Below are 21,458 nucleotides of genomic sequence, written 5' to 3' on the forward strand. Positions count from 1 at the left end.
ATATAACACATGGCAGAGGGCCAGCATTTTAATATAACTCATGGCAGAGAACTAACATTCTGACACAGCTCATAGCAGAGTTATTGCCCTTTACATCCATTCTAACACCTTGCTAATTTAGCAGTGTGCAACACTGAAAGTTAATCATTTTCACAACTGCCTTTTTGTATGAACACTTATAAAATGTTGACCAATATCAAGGTCTGTATGATATCAATAATAAATCATTTGTTTAAAAGAGAGAAAAATAACAGCATAACACTAACAACAAAGTAACAACATAGCACATATCTTCCTTTGTTCAAATTCAAAAATCCCATTAACAATATAAGAGGTAATATAAATTATTCACCAACATTATTGCTCATATTCCTCACATAAAATCATCTATTCTTTCCCCAACACACATGATAATGAATGGTAATATGAAAGCATTAAACTTGCCATTAAAAACATAAAGTTCAAAATAATCTACATTTTGTTTCAAAAAATAATAAGTGAATAAAAAAAAAAACAACACCAGGATATGGTCTTTATATTTTGTTTCACAGCCTAAAAGCAATTTTGAATAAGTCCTGAGAAATTGATTTGTGCTAAAAAAAGTTATTGTTCCCTACCAAAAATGATATGAACAGAAATGTGCTTTTTAAAACTTTATCTGAAATCTCAATGAAGGGATCTTAGTTCTAGACCCTTATAATTAAAGAACCTGTTTTTTCAACCTCTAGCAACTATATTGCAGTATTATTTCATTAACTGTGAATATACTCTATATAGGTTACAAAATTATTCCAGTCAATGTTTGTTAAGGCATGAGTTCACTGCTTAAGAAATTGTATACATCAAGGGCATCCTAGCATAATGGGGGCACCACCTGTCAGCCAACAAAGATTTAACAATCTAAAAATGGCTGACACATACAGTAAAGAATGAATACATTTATGTAGATTATAATATTGTCATTTATATTGAGAAACCTTTTTAACTTGTACACTTAATAATAATAAAACTGTAAATTTTTAAAAAAAGGAAATTACTTTGTGCAAATATAATAAAAAATATTCCCTTCAAGAAAACAAGCACTTACAATACCAGTACATTCATATAATTTAATACACCAAGAATTAACATTTTAAGTATGAAACCTGAAAGCTTTATGGCTGATCTACCTATAGACGAAAAAATGCATTGAAAAGATACATGTGTGCAATATTCATGTAAATGAATTGTTTATAGACACTTTAATTAATGACCAAATGCCTGCCAGTGTAATGAATGTTAAAATAAATTGTAACTAACATACTTGGAAGTAAATCGTCAACACTGTCGTTAGTTGTTAACTTTTGAATGTTTAATCTGCATAGACAATACTCTGCCAAGTATTCAGATAAATACCACATTATCAGGATCTTGTAAAAATAGCTGTTCAATAAAAAACTATCTTAGTATTTCACAGACTTCATTTAATTAACCTCCACCATTTCAAGGAGTTAAACAGCTCTTTATCAAGGAGGTTGCTGTATATCTTTATAAATCACATATCAATCATCTTTTTACACATTTTACTATTTACCTACAAATCAATTCCTTTGTTGATTTGTATATTATAGTAAAAAGAAAATTGATAATTTAATATGTGATTTAGAAAATGAACAGCAAACTCCTTTATGAAATAGTAATTTATTAATTGTTTCCAAAAAAACTTAACAAAATGCAGTTTTTTATTGTAGAAACTACAATAAAAAACTGCATTTTGTTCACTTCTCGGTTTGCACGTAATTTTTTTACCACTTTGAAATATATTGTTTTACTCACTTTCTTCCACCAACAGTACATTTTATTATCCGTTTTAACCCTATCTTTAAATACAAGCACAGTAAAGTCTGACTGTACAGCAGACGTCAGAATTTCACTGTACATGCATCAAAAGATAAGTTAAAAATAGAATATCATCTATAAATAGTCAATGTAAAGAACAAAAGTCAGACAAATGGTCAAAACTTAAACTATCTATACACAACCATTGTACAGTTATTCGGTTTCTACAGGAACATCATCTGGTGATTGATCATCACATTTTTTATCGTCTGCCTGTTGCATACTTGATTTGTCTGTTTCATCGATGAGATCTGATTGGTCTATATGCTCGAAATCGTCGGCCGTTTCGTCTGCTGTGTCCTCTTCCTCCATTGATGATGATGATGCTGAATCTAAGAAATCATTGTCGGCAGCATCTTCTTCTATATTTAGAAAGTTTCGGATCTTCTCCGCAACGGCATAGTGTTCTCTGTTAGAAATATATTGTAAACATTTTTTAACCTGACAAAATGTAGTTTCTACAATATAAGCTATATTCAATGAAATTTAAAAAAGAATAAATAAACACACTGTATCAATTTGTGGATTTATTGAGAACACTATTCATCTTCAAAGTTTTGATAGTTCACAAAATACTGATACATTTTCTGGTTAGTAGTTTGGGTTTTAAGATACTTAAACACTGTGACACAATCATATGCCAACTTTGCAGCTTTACTGGTACAGGAACATCTCAGTGGTGTTTATTATAGCATAATTAGGCTCCTGGGTAAAACCACTAACCTTCCCTAATCAACACATACACTAGGATATGATAAACATGTGCATTTGTATTCTGACCATGAAATTAAAAAGTGTATACAATGATTTAACATCAACAACTTTTTTCATTCAAAAATGTAGGGCCCATTATTTTTCCAGTACAAGACAGATTCAATTTTAGCCTATAAATTAAAGTTTCAGGAGGCACATGAATTGGAAACCAAGAAACACCAACATATAATTTTAATTCTTAAGCTTTTGACCCAATTATCTATAGCAAAATTTAACACCAGAACTTTGTGGCATTTTTTTATGTATAACATTGTAAAAATTAAGTTGTAGGTGAAACAATTGAGCAAATACCCCATTACCTACAATGCGCTGTTATGTTTATATATAAAAGAAAAAGATTATGATGAAAGAAAGACTGTTACTTTATCTAACAGTTGTTTGTTAACATAGTCCATTTACATTACAGGCATGTACTTTAAAAAAAATCTTTTTCAACTTGTAGAAAATGATACAATAATAAGTTCCACACAAATCATCATATTCTTTCTTTAAACCTAACCCCACTAATTCTGTGTATAGAACTTACCCATCTTTAAATTTGAAAACATAGTTCCTATGTATGGGGTTTCTATAACAAATGCTCAAACTGGATCAGCAATATTAAGTGAGATCAGACAGTATGGAGGCACATATTGGCCTAGTTCTATAGAGGTAATTAACATAACAAAGTTATAATTGGATTGTAAAATAATAACATTAATGTCTATTTTAACTTTTAACCTTTTGAATTTCTTAAATGGACTAATCGAGGTTCAATTTTGGATCTGTCCATTGCCTATCTTAGGGATATTAAGATGAAAATTTGAAAATGGTCATCCAACAGTATAGAGCCTGGTCAGACTGCACGGATGTGCAGGCTGGCCTGGGTCTTAGCTGGTGGCAAATGCTATCCACTTTATGTTCCAGCAAGATAAGGCTTAGATGTGAATAACCAACATTCATGGATGGTTATCTAGAATAATATAAACAAATAGCAACTTCATAATATACCACTTACTTGGAAGATCCGAAAGTAAAAGATTCTGTTATACCGAAAGACATCCCTGTTGAAAACTTCAACACAACTTGATATGTGGTACCAAAGTAGTTAACTTTTTCTTCCTTTACATTTACATTAGTTACCTCAGACAGCTGGGCTACAACTAAAACATATATAAAATTCAATTTTCATTTTAAGAAGAACTATTTTTTGTTGATTTTGATAAAAAAAGAAAGACTGATTTACTTGGAGAAGCAATGGAAGAATTCAAATTGAAATTGTTTTCAGACAGTTTTACTACCACTTGACCAGATACTCAATCTGACTTCACATAAATTTGGAAGTTCATGAAAACAACTGAAGAAGTACACTACAATTGGTCATATTCATAAATTGTTTTCAGAATAGACCAATTAGATGCAATCTTAAAAGAAACTCTTCCATTGGTCAATTTAAAATCTAAAGTAGTAGTAATTAACCAATCAAAAGCTAAATTATCTGCAGTCAAAGATGGAATCAGGAATAAAAAGCTACATGCTCACCAAGAACTTGTAACTTAAAATGTATCCTCTTACACATAAGAACTCTTATCAAACTAAATATCTTACAATGTATTGTTCAATATTAAATCTTGACAAAACCATTCATTTTTTTCAGAGAAAATTCCAAAATATGTACTGACTGAAAAAGGGAACAGTGCAAACCAAGATCAGACAGCATGAATGTGCCAGCTTATCTTGATTTGCACTGGCCGTATGGGTTACTAAGAATAAGTTACCAAAAACAAGCTTAAGTTTAAAAGACATTTAACCTATAGCTCTTCAGCGCTTCTTATGTAAAATTCTTCCAAGTATAATTTCCAATAACCGTAAATTATACCATACCCAGACTATGGTATAATTTTCAGTTTTGAAGATCGAAGGAGTAAGTGTTTCTGGGCGGAGCTATAGGTTAAAACAGACACACCATTGGTGCGTTGACGATTTCTGGGTTTGCGTAAATTATACCATAATCACGTGACCTTTCTTATGCCTTAACCTCACTCGACTTCGTCTCGTGAGGTTAAGGCATAAGAAAGGTCACGTGATTATGGTATAATTTACGCAAACCCAGAAATCGTCAACGCAGCAATGGTATATCTATTACATATCTGAACATTTTCTGTACATAATTTTTAGGCTGAATAACTGTAGTTTTTTCACCCTGATGACGTTGTGTAAAAAAAACCTCAAGTTTCATATTAAAAATATCTATATTTAACAGAATACTGTATAGAGACAAGACAGATTTCATAGCTTTGCATGTAGTTTACATTTCATGAGGGTACATCAGACTTTTTTAAACAACTGCCTATAAAACTCAACTTCATGTATATACAGGCTGGTAAAGCTATAAAATGGTGGCACAGGCATGTCAATGTCATTGAAAGCTCTGAAAGGGTTATTTCCCTGTTACACATACCAACATCTTCACTCCTAAGGAAGATCAAGTCCCAGGCACTTATTTTCTTCAGCTTTATCTCTCCTTCTGACTTATTGAAATCACATTCCTGCAAAAAAACAAAAACAAAACAATATACAATCATTATAAAATGGATGAGTGCAAAAAGTAAGAGAACTTCTTGAAAACACTATTTTGAAAGTAGTATAATTAAACTAAAACCTATCATTCCCTATATTCTGACCTTTTAATAGTATATCTGAATAAAAAAATAAGGAAAAAGAAATACTCATGCCACAGTTCAGAACTGTTCACTATTAAGGGGAGAAGATGTGTAAGCAGCCGGATAGCTCAGTCGGTAAAGCCGTGGAACAGTATTCTGAGGATCCCGGGTTCAAGTCCAGGTCAGACTGCACATTTTTCTCATCCTGTGACACTCAATTTAATGTCGATTGATATAAAATGGGCACATTTTTTACAGTTTTTATGTATATATAAGTATTTCAAATATTGACAGAACACAATAGCAATGCATCATTTGGATATACTTATTACATATTGCTTGAAAAAAAATGTTGATCAAGCTTGAAGTGATTAAGTATGAACATTTGTATGGTGAATAATAATACTTTGTTTTAGAACATTTAATTTGCTTTGCTATATATAAATATATGTAATATCTGATAATGTATTTCACACTTGACAACAATATATAAATACATGTAAATTTATTTCGGGTTTCGTAGTCTGATACTTAACTATTTATAACATTACAGACCTTATATTATAGACCAATTCACTTTAAGCTATTTTTTTTAAATATATGTATAATGTTCTAATGTTTTCAAAATCAAAGTTAAATGAGTTTAAATGAAGTTTGTCTACAATATCCACATTGCCCTTCAAGACCTTTGATGTTTATAAGTTTTTGAGAATTAAATTAATTGGCAATTTAATAAACTAGTGTTTTATTACAAATAGGTAAATCCACAAAATAAAAGTTTTTGTCTTCAAATTCCATAACTGTAATCCAAAAAAATATATCATAATTTGAATTTTGATTCTAATCTTTTAAGGGGACATATAAACATTCTTGAGTCTAAATATACATGATGTATATGTTTATGTACATGCAGATATGTACATGGTTTACATTATTAGTCATGTACATGAATGTATATACAAGTATGTTTCTTCTATTAAAGTCACTATACCTCCCAGTCATCCATGCAAGATATTCCAATAAGGCTTCCAAGAACCAAGTAAATTGCCTTTAGCCAAAATGGATCTGAAAAATTATTTCAAATACTGTAAGGTAATTTTAGTTGAATATACATGTATGGTATATAAATATATACGCATATTAAGAATGAAATACAAACAGTTAGGCCTACTACATTGTTATTCTTAATACATGTACTTAAGAAACTGCTTGTTTTTCTCAAAATTTTACAAAATTTATATTAATCTGAATAAATGCAAAGTTCACATTAAATCATTCAATAGTGAATAGTAATTGCACAATTCTGCTTAAAAAAATAACAACATACCATTTCCATAGTAGGCAATACCAAGACCTACAGAACTGAAGCCTGAAAAACAACAATAATGATAAATAGAATAAAATAATATTTATAAACATGTATACTTCTAGATCAAGCTTAGGTTGTTATGATGTTGTTATGATTTTTGGAAAGCACATTTAGGCTCAGATGTGCAAACTGGTGACTGTCAGGTGGTGAGTGCTGGCATTCAAATTTATGTACATCAGGCATTTTTATCATGATACAGATAACCACTAAACAAAAGACTGATAAATAAATTCTTACATCTTAATCATTGGGAACAAATAGCTTCTACATAATGTTTGTAAATAAAAGTAAATGAACAAAATCATATATTTTTTTAGGGGAAAAAAAAATGATATAATTTAGTTGAAAGTTTATTTCCTTATTTCCTTTTATATTTATATGTATACTGTGAGTTTAAAGAAATTTTACAAATATCATTTAAACTTAATTGGTTTGAGGCATATATTTTTAAGTGAACTTTCATTGAGAAAGTACAAATAATAAATAACACATTTTGTTATAATACTCATTCTACTTACCAACAAGAATTGCCCATGAATTCAAGGAAGGCTGTCTGGTAAAGTGCAATCTTTCATCACTTTCCTCTTTTATTGTAAGATACACCATGACTACCTAGAATGAAACTTGGTGCTGTTAATTATGAGCCGTGCCATGACAAAACCAACACAGTGCGTTTGCAACCAGCATGGATCCGTGCAGTCTGATCAGGATCCACGCTGGTCGCTTTCTACCCTATTGCAAGTAGAGGAACTTATAGCGAACAACATGAATCCTGATCAGACTGGGCGGATGCACAGGCTGGTCTGGATCCATGCTGGTCGCAAACGCACTATGTTGCTTTTGTCATGGCGCAGTTAATTTCTATTTACCACATTGCTTCAGTGTCTTCATATCAGCTATGATTTATACATACATGTATTAATACCTGTATAAATACCACATATGTATATATAATACCTGTAATACATACAATGTCAGTGTGGCCATAAATAACCTTTTGACCCTATCATTATACATGTAATTACAATGTATGAGACTGTTTATCGCTATGGTTATTATACAGGTTCGCATAATTTTCAAAATATTAATATATTCAAAATGAAACTTAACCAGCAGTTCTAATATCATTATAAGGTTGAACTGTTAGCAATGTGTGATAATCACTGGCTATGAATTCAATATATTGAAATGATGAAGTAACTTTAGGAAATTGTGATTAACAATGACAATATTTCAACCAGGATATATAAATTATATGAGGTTTTAAACTTGTGAATGACCTATCAATTGACTGGCTAATACATGGATAGGTAAATAAGGAAGTTACAAGGTTATTGGCTAGAAGTTTAAGATTTTTTGTATCAATTTAAACATTATCCTTAAATAAAACAAAACTTCTCAGCACAACAGTCATATAATGTTCACATACTTTCATAAATCTAATTGACTTTGTATATACTGAGTATATTTTTGTGATATATTTTGGTTGTTGCAATGAGAAGTTAATTATACCATTTAAATGGATTTTTATTATTTTTATCTCAAAATCGATAAATCCAATAATTTGCAATGACTACCTGAAACCAATAACAACTTTAAATATCATTCCTTTAACAGAAAAATAATTATTGAGTATTTTATCCATTACCCCATGAGCATTTTGTGAAAAATGGCTGATTTCATTGAAAAGTCTCCTGTTACAAGTTCAAATTGCTATGAAACTATAAAAAAATGCTTCAATACTAATCAAACTTGGCAGTAACTTATCAAGCTTCAGGCACAAATGTTAGCAGGACCATTGCCTTTGTAACGGCATGCTCAGTCTTACCTGTTACCATGGCAACAAGGGGACATCTCAAAATTGCCAAAAATCACTATTTTGCATTAATTTGTTCCATCAAAATTGATGTCAAAGTGCTGTAACTTCTCAATGGATTGAAATAGAGTCAAAGGTTTTTCAGTGTTGGTTACATTATTGTTACCTCATGATTGACCTGAGATCATTTTTAGCCTCTCACAAGTCCAAAATCTTCTTGCACATCCTTCCTCTAGCACCCCTATCTTTTTAATAGGGGATCACTTTTTTAACAACATTTCTCATACAAAAAGGTGTGTTGGGGGCTTAAATAAGGCATTTTTCACCATTTGAGACATCAAATTGGGGGGGGGGGTGAAAAAGGCGTAGAAAGGCGTGTATATCTGGTAATGGATTAATTACTAAAATTTGCCTATGTCTTTAGAATAAATGCCAATGTCTTAATTTAAATAGAAGCTTAACTCTGAATTGGCTTACATATTTTGTCACAAAATAAAGGGGCATGTTCACAAAATAAAGAAATCTCCCTCTTTTTGGTGTCAGAACTTCCTTCTTTGTTTATTGCAAATTCTAAAATGTTCACAAATTAAAGAAATCTCCCTCTTTTTGGTGTCAGAACTTCTTTCTTTGTTTATTGCAAATTCTAAAATTTAACAACAGTAGAGATATAAGTTTATAATGTTACGTTATTACACACTATAATTTATAACTAGTATTAACCCATGTTAAATAGGTTTTGAAAATTAGATGAATTTAATTATTATTTACATTTGTAAATGTGCACATACTTTTCTACTAGTTTGTCTTGGCAATTCAGTGGTGGTAGGACACTAAAATAATCGATTTTTTAAAAATGTCACTATCGATTGTTGCCGATTTTGGGGTGGTCTGATTAGTTATCGATTTTCAGAGACAATCGGGACAACACTAAATAAAATAATCTTATAGTTTGACATAATGTCATTTTTACGTAGCACATCATTGTTCATGACAAAGTTTTATGACATCAGACCATATCCTAAAATATATTGATTACAGTTTTATTTTCTGAATGCCCATGGATGCAATTTTGGGATTCTGAAATAAGGTTTGCAAAAAATTGAGTTGAACGCGATTTTTTTTTCAATAATCAAAAATATGCATGGAAAAAAATAACAAATCAGATATGTTTGGTATGTGTTAGGCTTATGAATTCTGTATTCATATTTAGGGCCTACTCATTGCCATGGTTCAGCTTCATGCAACATCTGCTATTATCAGATGACGACTGTACATTGGCAGCCAAAAGTCTTATTTAAATTATGAAAAGAAACATGTTTCAGTAAAAACATGACAATAATATTAATCGTTACTGCCATCAAATACCTAAAACATACAATTCTATTGTTTATGACATAATCATAATATTTACAGTCTAAAAATAGCACTTTCTGCGTCTGATCCAGGTCAATGAATAAAACATAATAATGGAGCGAGGAACGAGTTTTGGCTATGAAAATTTGGTCAAGTACAAAGATCAATAATTTTGTAATATGTATGACATTGTTCTACCTACTGTTTCTGTATAAAACTAATCAAAATCTTGAGAATAATTATCGCCCTGACTGTGTTTACATCTGTCAAAATCTGTAGGCTCTTCACCAACGAAGATTAGAAAAGTAACCGGAAGTCATAATGTTTGTAAATAAACCTGTCCGTGAAATATTTCAATGAAGTTTCGGAGGCAAATTCTTTGTTAATTAGCAACTGTCATTTTTCTGAATCTTTGTATATCGTTTCTCTTACACACCAGTTTTGAAGAAAAGGTGGGTAAAATCGAATGCATGCCTATTTCTTCCTTAATCATTCGTTGAATTGATGACATTCAGTCAAGAGCATCGAGCATATGTCCATAACTTTATAACAACTGAATAATGAATAATAGATACTCGTTGCAACATTTAGGAGTGTTTCAGTGCAAGTAGAAATGTGTCAATCTCCTGTATGACCCCTATGTATTTTTCAGGAGTAAAACTTGTATATAATACACTAAAGAAAACGGAATGAACCTTATATATACTCCTGGTTAAGACCCCGGGGTCTAATCCAGGATGGCAATCTCCTGGTTTAGACCCCTATGCATTTTTCAGGAGTAAAACTTGTATATAACACACTAAAGATATATAGGACTTCAAACATTTTGCATTTAGACCAAATGTTTATCTTTTTATAACCGTTGTTTATTTATTGTGTTTATTGATCAAACAGGTTTTATATATTGACAAGGGCTAATAATTTTAAACCATGTTTAATTGATTTCAGTTAAATGTTCAAAAAGGAGGGTAAACGTCATGCTACGTAAATAAATGAAAAAGATATCAGTGGATGTCTTCATATTTAAGCTATCAAACTGTGTATATAATAGTTTAAGGAATTGACATTGTTTTGACCAAGTGTTATTATCTGATTATCATGCAGCACCAACAAAATCTGATTTTGACTTACTTTAATAACTTGCTGTTAAATTTATCTTAAGCATTTCTTTACTTGTCCGTACCATATTTATATAATACATTCTTGAAAATTTCCACTTGGGGCACCCAGTGGGCAATATGGACAATTGATTTTGCCACCCCTTTTAAGGTCTTGTCATAACCATTTGTTTGTCAGTCATCCCGAACCAACTTTTTACTGATAACATAATACTTTATAAACACTTTTATAATGATGAAAATGCTACCAAACTCCAAGAATCTGGATCTTACAGCCCTAAATTGTTAAAGGAATCCACCAAGACTTAAGGTTTGTGCATCATGCAGAGTATAACTGTTGTGAAACTCGATCCATACTATTTCCAGTCTCCAAGGCAAGGGAAGCATCTTAAAGTTGTAAACATTGCCAAATATCTCATTGTTACCCAGAGTGATGACCCTCAATGAATCTAAGCAACAGCAGCCTTAGCATCAAGGGGTTCTTCAAAGGGTGGGATTTATTATTATTATTATGGGTGGACTGTCAGACAGGGCAGACTTGACCAAGACAGAGCATAGACGGCGAAAGGGCAGACTGTGTTATGTGTCTCTGTGGAGATGAGGCAGACCATGATTTTAATGTCAAATTTATTTACAAATATTTCTGTATCTTGGTTTTATATCTTTTAAGATCAATATCATCAGAAGTTAAATGTCATATGTAGGCTATTTAACCCATTACGCGATATACACGCCTTGTAACACCTTTTTCACCCCCCCTTTTTTTGTTGTCTCAAATGTTGAAAAAATGCCTTATTTAGGCCCCCAACACTTGTTTTTGTTTGAGAAATGTTGTTAAAAAAAGTGACCACTTTTTCGGCATGGCCCCCAACCAAAAGATACATCAGGGGGTTGCCCAAAGGGGGATTTGCCCCCTTCTGTTTGGGGAGTTTGAAGGGGGGCGGCAGTCCCCCTTATAGCCATGAAAATTTTGGACTTGTGAGAGGCTAAAAATGACCCCAGAACAATCATAAGGTAACATGTAATCAACGCTGAAAAGCATTTGACTCTATCTCAATCCATTGAGAAGTTGCAGCACTTTGAAATCAATTTTGATGGAAAAAATCAACGCAAAATAGTGATTTTTGGCAATTTTGAGATGTCCCCTCGTTGCCATGGTAACAGAAAATTTAAGCCTGAGCATGTTGTTGCAAAGGCAATGGTCCAGTCAACATTTGTGCCAAGTTTGATTAGTATTGCGCAGTTTTTATAGTTTTATAGCAATTTGAACTTGTAACAGGAGACTTTTCAATGAAAACAGCCATTTTTCACAAAATGCTCATGAAGTAATGGGTTAAGTCTTACTGTTGAACAAAATTTATTGAGTTTGAATTGAACATGGGTGAATTTAAAAGGTATTCACATGACATTAAGCAGACTGTTGGATTTATTAATGTCATTTAATAGTTATTTTTATAAAACATTATTCATTCAATTTAAAGCAAAAATAGGTAGAGAAAACACCTATGGAAAATGTGTGGTCCAAAAAAAAGATGTTTATGATAATATCCAAATAAAAGTATGATCTAGAAATATTGATTTGACATTAATGCATGGTCTGAAAAAAACCCAACTTTACATCATTAGTTATAATTTTCAATAATAATTTCATTTTATAATTTCAGGTCAGAAGAAGAATGGCTCTAACTAATGCCCATAAGTAAGAAATTGAAAATTTATTATGAAATACATACAGGTGTTAACATTTGAAATTTTAAACTGCTCAAAGGCAGAATTGCATGGCAACTGATTAGATTTGTTTAAAGCATTCTTAATAGCATCTAACTAGCTTAGTTATTGTCTTACTTTTGTATGTATGTGTATTTACAAATAGATGCAACATTAAAATGAATAAATAAAAACTTTTGAAAAAGTTTTTGCGGGAAGAGATTTTCAAAATTTAGGACATCTAATTACTTTTTAATATTAAACTGTCATTTTATGTAATATAGCAAATAATAATACTTAAAACTATGCTATGCTCATCCTTGCGTAAAATAATTTATTGAAATCAATGACATTCTTACCTAATACATTTATGTCTAATTTAAAAGAAAGAATGAATAAACTATGTATTAGAAGCTGCATTCCCTATTGTAGGCCAAGTAAAAACTGCCAGTTTTTTAATGACAATATATATTCATATTGTGACGACCTATAAATATCTACTTTGTGTGAAGTCAAAACATTTTTATTTTTATATTTACAAAGAGACTGTGTGGCAGTTGTCAATATTTTCTAATATCAAATTTGAGCAAAGTATAATCTTTAATTATTTTTTTTATACATGTACAACAAAAGTTTTCTTTTGTATTTATAGGAGAAGTTGTAGTGTAGTGAATGATAAGATGTTTTACTATACTCTTATACTAGATTCAACAATATTATATGTACATTTTAGGTTGGTGCATTTAGATTTAAAAGGAGCTGCTCCTAGGATAGAATATCTGCAGGTGGTAAGTTATAAAAGAAAGTGTGCACTTGGTTACATGGAGATTCTGTTACTTACAATGTACTTGAGCAATATTTTGGCAAAATTTGGTTTCAAAATTTGCAGAAATAATATTGACCAGAAAATGGCTTACTTTGTATTCATTTGATAATTGTCTGAATTGTGGCTTCGTGTAAAAAGCTGAAGGGTGAAAATAAAAGTTGCAGATTGTTACTTTAAGTTTAATGTTTTTTTGTTGTCTAATTGTGGGACAGTTATTTATTATCTGTTGCGTCCATCTCATCAGTTAACGAAAATCTTCAAGCCTGCATTTTGATACAAAAATGCCAATATTTGCTTAATTAAGAAAACACAGTTTTCATGTAACCAAGTCCACACTTTCCTTTGAAACTGAGTGTAGAATTAATTATTACATGCTTTTCGGTGGTTTATAGAAATATATCAGTGAAATATAAAATTGATATTCTCACTGTAGAAACAGTGAAATTACCAATTTGATATTTTTTGCACTGTTTTGAATTTAAGCCTGTTACGTTGTTTTATTAGCTCACCTGTCACAAAGTGACAGGGTGAGCTTTTGTGATCGCTTTTCGTCAGGCGTCCGTCCGTCGTCCGTCCATAAACTTTTACTTTAAATGACATCTCCTCATAAACCACTAAGCCAATTTCATCCAAACTTCACAGGAATGTTCCTTTGGTGGTCACCTTTAAAAATTGTTCAAAGAATTTAATTGGTTGCCATGGCAACCGAAAGAAAAAACTTTAAATATCTTCTTTTAAAAAATCCTAAGAGCTAGAGCTTAGATATTTGGCATGAAACATCTTCTAATGAGTGTCTACCAAGTTTGTTCAGATAAAAGCCCTGGGGTCAAAATTGGCCCCGCTCCAGGGGGTCATTGATTTTCCCTATATGCATATAGTAAAAAATGAAAAAATCTTCTTGTAAAGAACTCAAAGAGCCAGAGCTAAGATATTTAGCATGAAACATGTTCTAATGGGTGTCTACCCAGTTTGTTCAAATTAAAGCCCTGGGGTCAAAATTAGCCCCGCCCCAGGGGTCATTGATTTTCCTTATATGTGTATAGCAAAACTTAAAAAAGCTTCTTTGAAAAAACCCAAATAGCTAGAGTTTAGATATGAGGCATGAAACATCTTCTAGTGAGTGTCTACAAAGTTTGTTCAAATAAAACCCTGGGGTCAAATTGGCCCCGCCCTGGGGGGGTCATTGATTTTCCCTATTTGCATATAGTAAAAATTTTAAAAAATCTTCTTTGAAAAAACCAAATAGATAGAGTTTAGATATTAAGCATAAAACATCTTCTAGTAAGTGTCTACAAAGGTTGTTCGAATAAAAGCCCTGGGGTCAAAACTGGCCCCGCCCCAGGGGTGTCATTGTTTTTAACTATATGTGTATAGTAAAAACTTAAAAATCTCCTTTTAAAAAACCCAATGAGCTAGAGCATAGATGATTAGCATGAAATATCTCCTTATGGATGTCTACCAAGTTTGTTCAAATAAAAGCCCTCGGGGTGAAAATTGGCCCTGCCAGGGGAGGGGGGAGGAGAGATCATTGTTTTTCATTATATGAGAGTAGTAAAAACTTAACATTGTGAAATAAAAACTTAACATTGTGAAACATCTTCTAATGAGTGTCTTCCAAGTTTGTTCAAATAAAAGCCCTGGGGTTTAAACTGGCCCGCTCCGGGGCCCTATATACAGGTGAGCGACCTCAGGGCCATCATGGCCCTCTTGTTGAAAATACCAGCATGCACAGTACTGGAAACCAACTTCATGACATGACGTCGTAAATGATGTCATGTTGTATTATTATTTGGCGCGCTTTTCATTTTGTTTTGGGTTAAAATGCCTTTCTTTGCATATAATAAATAGAAAATTTGTTTAGTTTAGTGTAAGATTGAAATATATTTCACCTCATGAACACCCAAAGTTCATATCTAACTTGTGGCTTTGCCATTCAAGAAATATACCTTTTGGTGCTCACTCGGTGAAATATATTCAGATCTTTCACTGAACTAAACAAATGAGCTGTGTCACGACAAAACCAACATAATGGGTTTGCGACCAGCATGGATCCAGACCAGCCTGCGCATCCGCGCAGTCTGATCAGGATCCATGCTGTTCGCTTACATACCCTATAACAAGTAGAGAAACTGATAGCGAACAGCATGGATCCTGATCAGACTGCGCGGATGCGCAGGCTGGTCTGGATCCATGCTGGTCGCAAACCCATTATGTTGGTTTTGTCATGACGCGGCTCAAATATCTTCTATGTAATCAGGTGTTTATCTCATACTTTATTCAAATAATATTTATACATTTTTGAAAATAACTAATCAACAGAGATCTAAGGGCCATTTTATCTAGTTTTCCTATTCGAAGTGGGATGGGGGATGGCATATAAGACATATGACAACTGGGTTTGTAGTCAAACAGTGTTACCATTAGATCAATGCACCTGCCTGTTGATGAGGACCTTGATAATTTGTATATAAGACTGAGCATACATCGTCACTATATTGCAGTAAAGGGTTAAGTGCTTCTAAACTAAATAGAAGTTAAATAGTTATTGCACTAAGGTGACAACAAGTATATCAGACAGCAAAGAAACCTTTTTTTTCATTTCATTTATTATCCTGTCATTCAAAACAACTTTTATTAAACAAATATTTGGTTTCAGTTGTTTCCAATTCTTAAGAAGAATGGAGCTACAGGGTTGTTGTTAGAATATGAAGATATGTTCCCATATGTTGGTCAGTTAGAGGAATTATCTCAGAGATATGCTTATAGGTAAGGTGAAGGATTCTCAGTTGACAATAGTTTGTAAAGAACTGTCTCAAGGTTATAAAATGTTTTAATCAGAGAACTGTCTCGGATATCATGATTTTTATTGGTCAGTGCACATTCTCAGTTTCTGTGCCGGTTTCTGACCGATCATATACCTGAAATCTGGCCAATCATGTAACTGAAATCTGACCAATCATGTATCTGAAATCTTACTGAAATCTGACCAATTATGTACCTTAAATCTTACCAATCATGTGACTAAAATCTGACCATTTTAAGCCTGAAAATTGTTTTTATAAGTGAGTTTTTAAGTAAAGTAAGTATCTGATAGGATTTGTACAGATACAAGCCAGGTTAAGCTTGCTCTTGTGTGATTAGTTGGTTCTACTCAGTTGCCCACACATGCCAGAAATAACACACTGAGAGGCACCTGAGGTCTGCCTCCACTAGTAAAGCTGGAAAGTAACACATGACCTCTACTTTGTTGGTGTGACTTGAAATTTTGTTTTTGACTTTATAATGTTAACAAATTTTTCTTTTGAAAATTGATATGATAAACATAATGATTTAAACGTGGATTTATTTTCCAGTAAAGACAATATAGCAGAGTTACTTCAGCTTGCTGAAGACAATAGTCTTACTGTTATACCTCTTATTCAGACATTCGGACATTTTGAGGTATGTGGTTTGAGTCTTCGTCTTCTTTATTCAGTTTTATAGTCAAGCACATACATGACATAAACACTTCTTTGTAAATGATTTTTGATAGTGATCTAATAGTTCTTATAACTTCAATAGTTTTCCTGTCATCTCCTTCTAAAGTTCGGAAATAGGATAACATGTTTTTATTTATGTCTTCAGAAGCCAATATTTATATTGTACACATGTACTATCTATTTGCAAGATAGAACAAAATATTATGGGAGTTTTGGGAACACCATGGACAAACTGTTTATCTGAAAAATGCATTTTATCAATAATTCTGGACTGTTATTGATTCAAGGTTATTTCTTATAATTATTATTGCATATTTTTTATCTTTTTACTTATTTTTTATTACACCAAAATGATCCTTTTGGTAAACATCTGCCAAAATTGTTCAAATAATTTCAGTTTTTTTGTTAAAAAAACTAATCAGTTATAGGGTGCCAGGGGGACATTTTCCTGTATACATCATGCTGTACATGTATGTGTATAGAGAAATATTTGAAAAATATCATGAGAAAATGAAATCATTTTGATATTCTTTATTACATAATGATTCTTAATTAATTGTTCCAATTTAAAAGGGGTGGCATAAAGATACAGAGAAAAAAAATATATGCGGTGTCTAAATGTTATAATTTCCCAACTTGTGTGGTAAAACTATGGTAGTCTTGTATACATAGAATATACAGGTAATTCAGATGAAATTTGTTGATACAAGTCTTCAATGTAATGTTTCTGAAATATTTTTATTTTCACATTTAAGGCAATGTTACTATTTTATTGTTTTCTAGTTTGTGTTGAAGCATGAAAAGTTTAAAAGTTTGTGTGAGTTAGAAGGATACCCTAGTGCTCTGTGCCCATCTAATGCAGGTCTGTAATATCAACATGTTTTCTGTACTCTTCTCTGAAATAATTTGTAAAATTTTATTGTTTTAAAATATGAATCATTTCAAATTCATAGTTTTGCTTTATACTCTTTGTTTCAAAGGGGGTGTAATTGGTTCGTTTTATTTTTAGCATAAAAGAAGAACTGAAATTGAATAATAATCAGGTTTTATAAAGCTATTTCTTTGTTAAAATAATAAATAACAGTTTCAAGCCTTTGTTGGATAGAATATGATTAAGATTACAGAAGCTTCCATGGCAGAGATGTTATGGTCTTTGACATCAAACCACTTGCCCCTCACTGCTTTAGTTTTAAATCCAGCCATTAGGCACTTTGAATTCTTTCAAATGAGGAAGCTATCTAATTGAATGTCCATGATTTTACTTGTACCAAGGTGCCAGTGGCTCATGCCGGAGATTATGCTCAGAGAGGCACCCTGGAGTTTCTGCACCAGTAAAGCTAAAAAGTCCCAGTATGACCTTCACAATATTTGTGTAACTTAAAACCCTAAACAAGCAATTATTGTTTAATTTGCATCTATTGTGGGCAATCAGACAGTGAATTTAAAAATGCATGTTTACAGTTTCTAAACTTATTTATTAAACAAATGCATATATTTCAGATTCTCTGACTGTTATAAGTATGATTATAGATCAGGTGATGACTGCCCACCCTGCCATACAATATTTTCATATCGGAGGTGACGAGGTAAGAAACAATACTGATTGAAGATAAATTTTTCTTCTCCCATTTATATCAATTTTTTTAGTACATGTATAATAATTTCAAGCCCCTAGTTTGTACCTTCTTTTTAGTGTAAGTTGGATTGCAAAAGAAGTTCTTGCAACTTATATCAATCACTTTCGAGTCCGTTTCCTGGAACCAACCTGAGTACTGTCATATGAAGAAACATGGTTTTGATCCAATTAAGGCATGACCCCATGATCCCTGGGTTGAGAGGCAGACACCTTAACCACTAGGCCTACGCTCATTTAGGCTACCTTCTTTCTGTATATTATTCAAGTAATAACCATTTTGTCCTTGAGACTATGAAAGATATATTTTATTGACTTACCTACCCTAACCAAACTGGCATGGGTTGCGGAGGTGAAACAAAGATGATTATAAGGCATGTCTGGGTGTATGTTACAAAGATTTAATGGAATTTGTTACAGGTGTATCACCTTGGAGTTTGTGAAAGATGTAAACGAAAGATGTTAATGGAGAACTGGACTGTACAACAGCTGTTCTTTGCCCATGTTAGGGCTGTTTGTTTGTTCATCAAAGAAAAATATCCACATATCACAATCATAATGTGGGACGACATGTTACGTTTTCTAGAACTACCTGTTCTTGCAGGTAAAATTTTGTTCTAATTCTTTAGTTGGTTTGTATTTAAAGCTGTTCTCATGGGTTTCAAAAGTACATATGTAGTAGAGCTAGAGAAGCTGGTCAATTTAGCTCAGTACAGAGTTAAGATACATATGTTGAATTAAAAAAAAAAATTCAAAGTATAATGCAGGTTTACAGTGATAATTAGCTAGTTAATTAGAAAGTTAATTGATCTTTACAGCTGAATTATCAAAAGAATTAAGCAGTATGTCATAGAAAAATAACAACAACAAAAGTTTATTAGTGATATGGAATTTATTCACCAGCGTCTGAGGTTAAAAAGACATTCTCTAAGCTCAAACTCAGACCTTGGGTATTTGATTGGTCAGAAACTGCCACAGGATGTTCACTGACCAATCAAAATCCTGAACAAAATGGATGAAGTATGTCAGCTTTTAAAATGGTGTAATGTGTTACTTTGATCATTTCAAGAACTTCATATCATAATTTCAGAGTCTGGTTTAGGAAGTCTTGTAGAAATTATGGTATGGCATTACCTCCCCTCATTCCTGCTACCACCTGGTGAGTTATCTCCCTTGAATTTAATAATTTAATATTATGTTTGTAAATTTTTTCATTGAATAATTTTAGTAAGTATTGTTATTAGTTTTATGCTGCTCACATGTAAATTTATGACATTTGAATGTGTTTTTGTATTTATTCATTCATTTAAAGTTTGAGCCCGAATGGTTAAGGTCGTTCACGTCAAACCACTTGCCCCTCACGCTGTGGGTATGAATCCTGTCAGGGACTTTGGAATCATTCATGGGAGGATTAGCTATCTGTCTTGCTTACAGAAGGTTGGTGGTTCTACTCAGGTGCCTGTTCGTGTCTTCCTCCACTAGTAAAGCTGGAACGTCACCATATGACCTTTACTGTGTCGGTGTGACTTAAAACCCAATCAAACAAACAAAACTAAATAAAGTTTTTTAAACATTATACATGTACTAAATTTTATTAAGACGATAGATAGTATTGCCAATTTGTTCTGTAGATTAAATGTTTAAATAACAAGTGCATGTTTTTGATGTGGTTTAATTTTAAAGTTGTTTCAATATTGTAGATATATGGGATCGTTTTTCCAAAGTGTTTAGTAACATTTGGGTGGCGAGTGCTTTTAAAGGTGCTACAGGGGCATGTATGTATGCTACCAACATTATGTATCATGTTGACAATCATCTCACCTGGCTGAGTGTTCTAGATCATATCAAATCAAAGTTTGAAAACATCAAGGGTATTGCAATAACAGGCTGGCAAAGGTGAGTTATGTGATATATAGGAAAACTTTTATCCAGTCCTTGTCCTATATATATAATACTGTCAAACTTTTTTTAGGCAATAAGTTTATTGAGGAGTCATTTTAGTGTGTGCTTTTTTTTTGTGGAGGGGGGGGGAGGGGGGACAGGCATGCTTTATGTACACATTTAATAAAGTATAAATGCTTGAATCAGAACATAAAGTTGGTTTAAACATATTTTCCTCCTTTCATTTTGTACAATGCAAAAATGCAGTGTAACTTCTGAAATCCCGAACTTCTAAAACCCGGAAACTTCTGAAATCTGAACATTTTTCAGTGTCCCAAAATTTCTGCTCCTGTTTTCTATGCAATAAATACCTCTGAATTCCGGAACTTCCAAATTCTGAATTCCGAACGATTTTCCTGTAAAATTTGGGTTATATCTTGACACCTATTACAATCACAACCTGTCAACCATGTCAAACACTTTATTAAAGTGTGAAAAATCCAAAATGAGAAGCTAATTATGATGAAAAACAAAAAATACAGTTTATTAATATCTGGTTCAACATGAAATTATGCTTTTGTATCAACAAAATCAGTTATAGGTGAAAATGAAATTTGAGATACAATGTACAATGTACATGTAGTTATAACTTTTTTAAAGTCCTATAATTTTGCCATTTTATGACTTTAATAATCTTCCTAAAGTTCCTATATTTTTCAGTTTGTCTAAAACAATTGATGTATAATGTACACCTAATGTTTCTACTTATTCAGATAATTCCGAACTTCTGAATTCCAGAAACTTCCAAATTCCGAACTTTTTGGCTAGTCCCACAGGTGTTTGGTTTTCAGAAGTTACGCTGTATAGGGAAAAGGTAGAATAGAAATACTTTAAATAGCCTTTATCATTTATTGATTTTTTTCTAATGCTGAAAATTAATGTCTCTAGAATCTATCTGTCAGGAACACCTACATGTATGTCA

The 21,458-nt window shown here is 32.1% G+C and overlaps 2 protein-coding genes across 3 annotated transcripts in view; one reads left to right on the top strand and one right to left on the bottom strand.

The window, feature by feature from the left end:
- On the bottom strand, positions 1 to 10,177 carry LOC132731175 (cytochrome b-245 chaperone 1-like). Of its 2 annotated transcripts, none has more exons than XM_060717302.1 (7): positions 10,031 to 10,177; positions 7,182 to 7,271; positions 6,622 to 6,663; positions 6,286 to 6,359; positions 5,093 to 5,180; positions 3,650 to 3,794; positions 1 to 2,287 (listed from the first exon to the last, which is right to left on the bottom strand). In XM_060717302.1, the coding sequence occupies exons 2-7, from the start codon at positions 7,267 to 7,269 to the stop codon at positions 2,032 to 2,034; spliced, it is 693 nt and encodes a 230-aa protein (XP_060573285.1). In that variant the 5' UTR covers positions 7,270 to 7,271; positions 10,031 to 10,177; the 3' UTR covers positions 1 to 2,031. The 2 variants fall into 2 exon arrangements, with proteins under 2 accessions (XP_060573285.1, XP_060573286.1); XM_060717303.1 differs by having other exon boundaries at positions 7,182 to 7,275; positions 10,031 to 10,124.
- Positions 10,148 to 21,458, top strand: part of LOC132731174 (hexosaminidase D-like) — a 27,076-nt gene continuing 15,765 nt past the window's right edge. Inside the window, exons 1-10 of the mRNA XM_060717301.1 lie at positions 10,148 to 10,284; positions 12,615 to 12,649; positions 13,391 to 13,445; positions 16,140 to 16,249; positions 16,837 to 16,924; positions 17,746 to 17,824; positions 18,463 to 18,548; positions 19,016 to 19,199; positions 19,686 to 19,754; positions 20,296 to 20,491. Of these exons, the coding sequence (XP_060573284.1) occupies positions 12,627 to 12,649; positions 13,391 to 13,445; positions 16,140 to 16,249; positions 16,837 to 16,924; positions 17,746 to 17,824; positions 18,463 to 18,548; positions 19,016 to 19,199; positions 19,686 to 19,754; positions 20,296 to 20,491 (890 nt within the window). The 5' untranslated portion in view covers positions 10,148 to 10,284; positions 12,615 to 12,626. The remainder of the gene's footprint in view (positions 10,285 to 12,614; positions 12,650 to 13,390; positions 13,446 to 16,139; positions 16,250 to 16,836; positions 16,925 to 17,745; positions 17,825 to 18,462; positions 18,549 to 19,015; positions 19,200 to 19,685; positions 19,755 to 20,295; positions 20,492 to 21,458) is intronic.

The sequence above is a fragment of the Ruditapes philippinarum genome, unplaced genomic scaffold (assembly GCF_026571515.1).
Source record: "Ruditapes philippinarum isolate M1 unplaced genomic scaffold, ASM2657151v2 ctg1864_1_1_1_1, whole genome shotgun sequence".
NCBI lineage: Eukaryota > Metazoa > Mollusca > Bivalvia > Venerida > Veneridae > Ruditapes > Ruditapes philippinarum.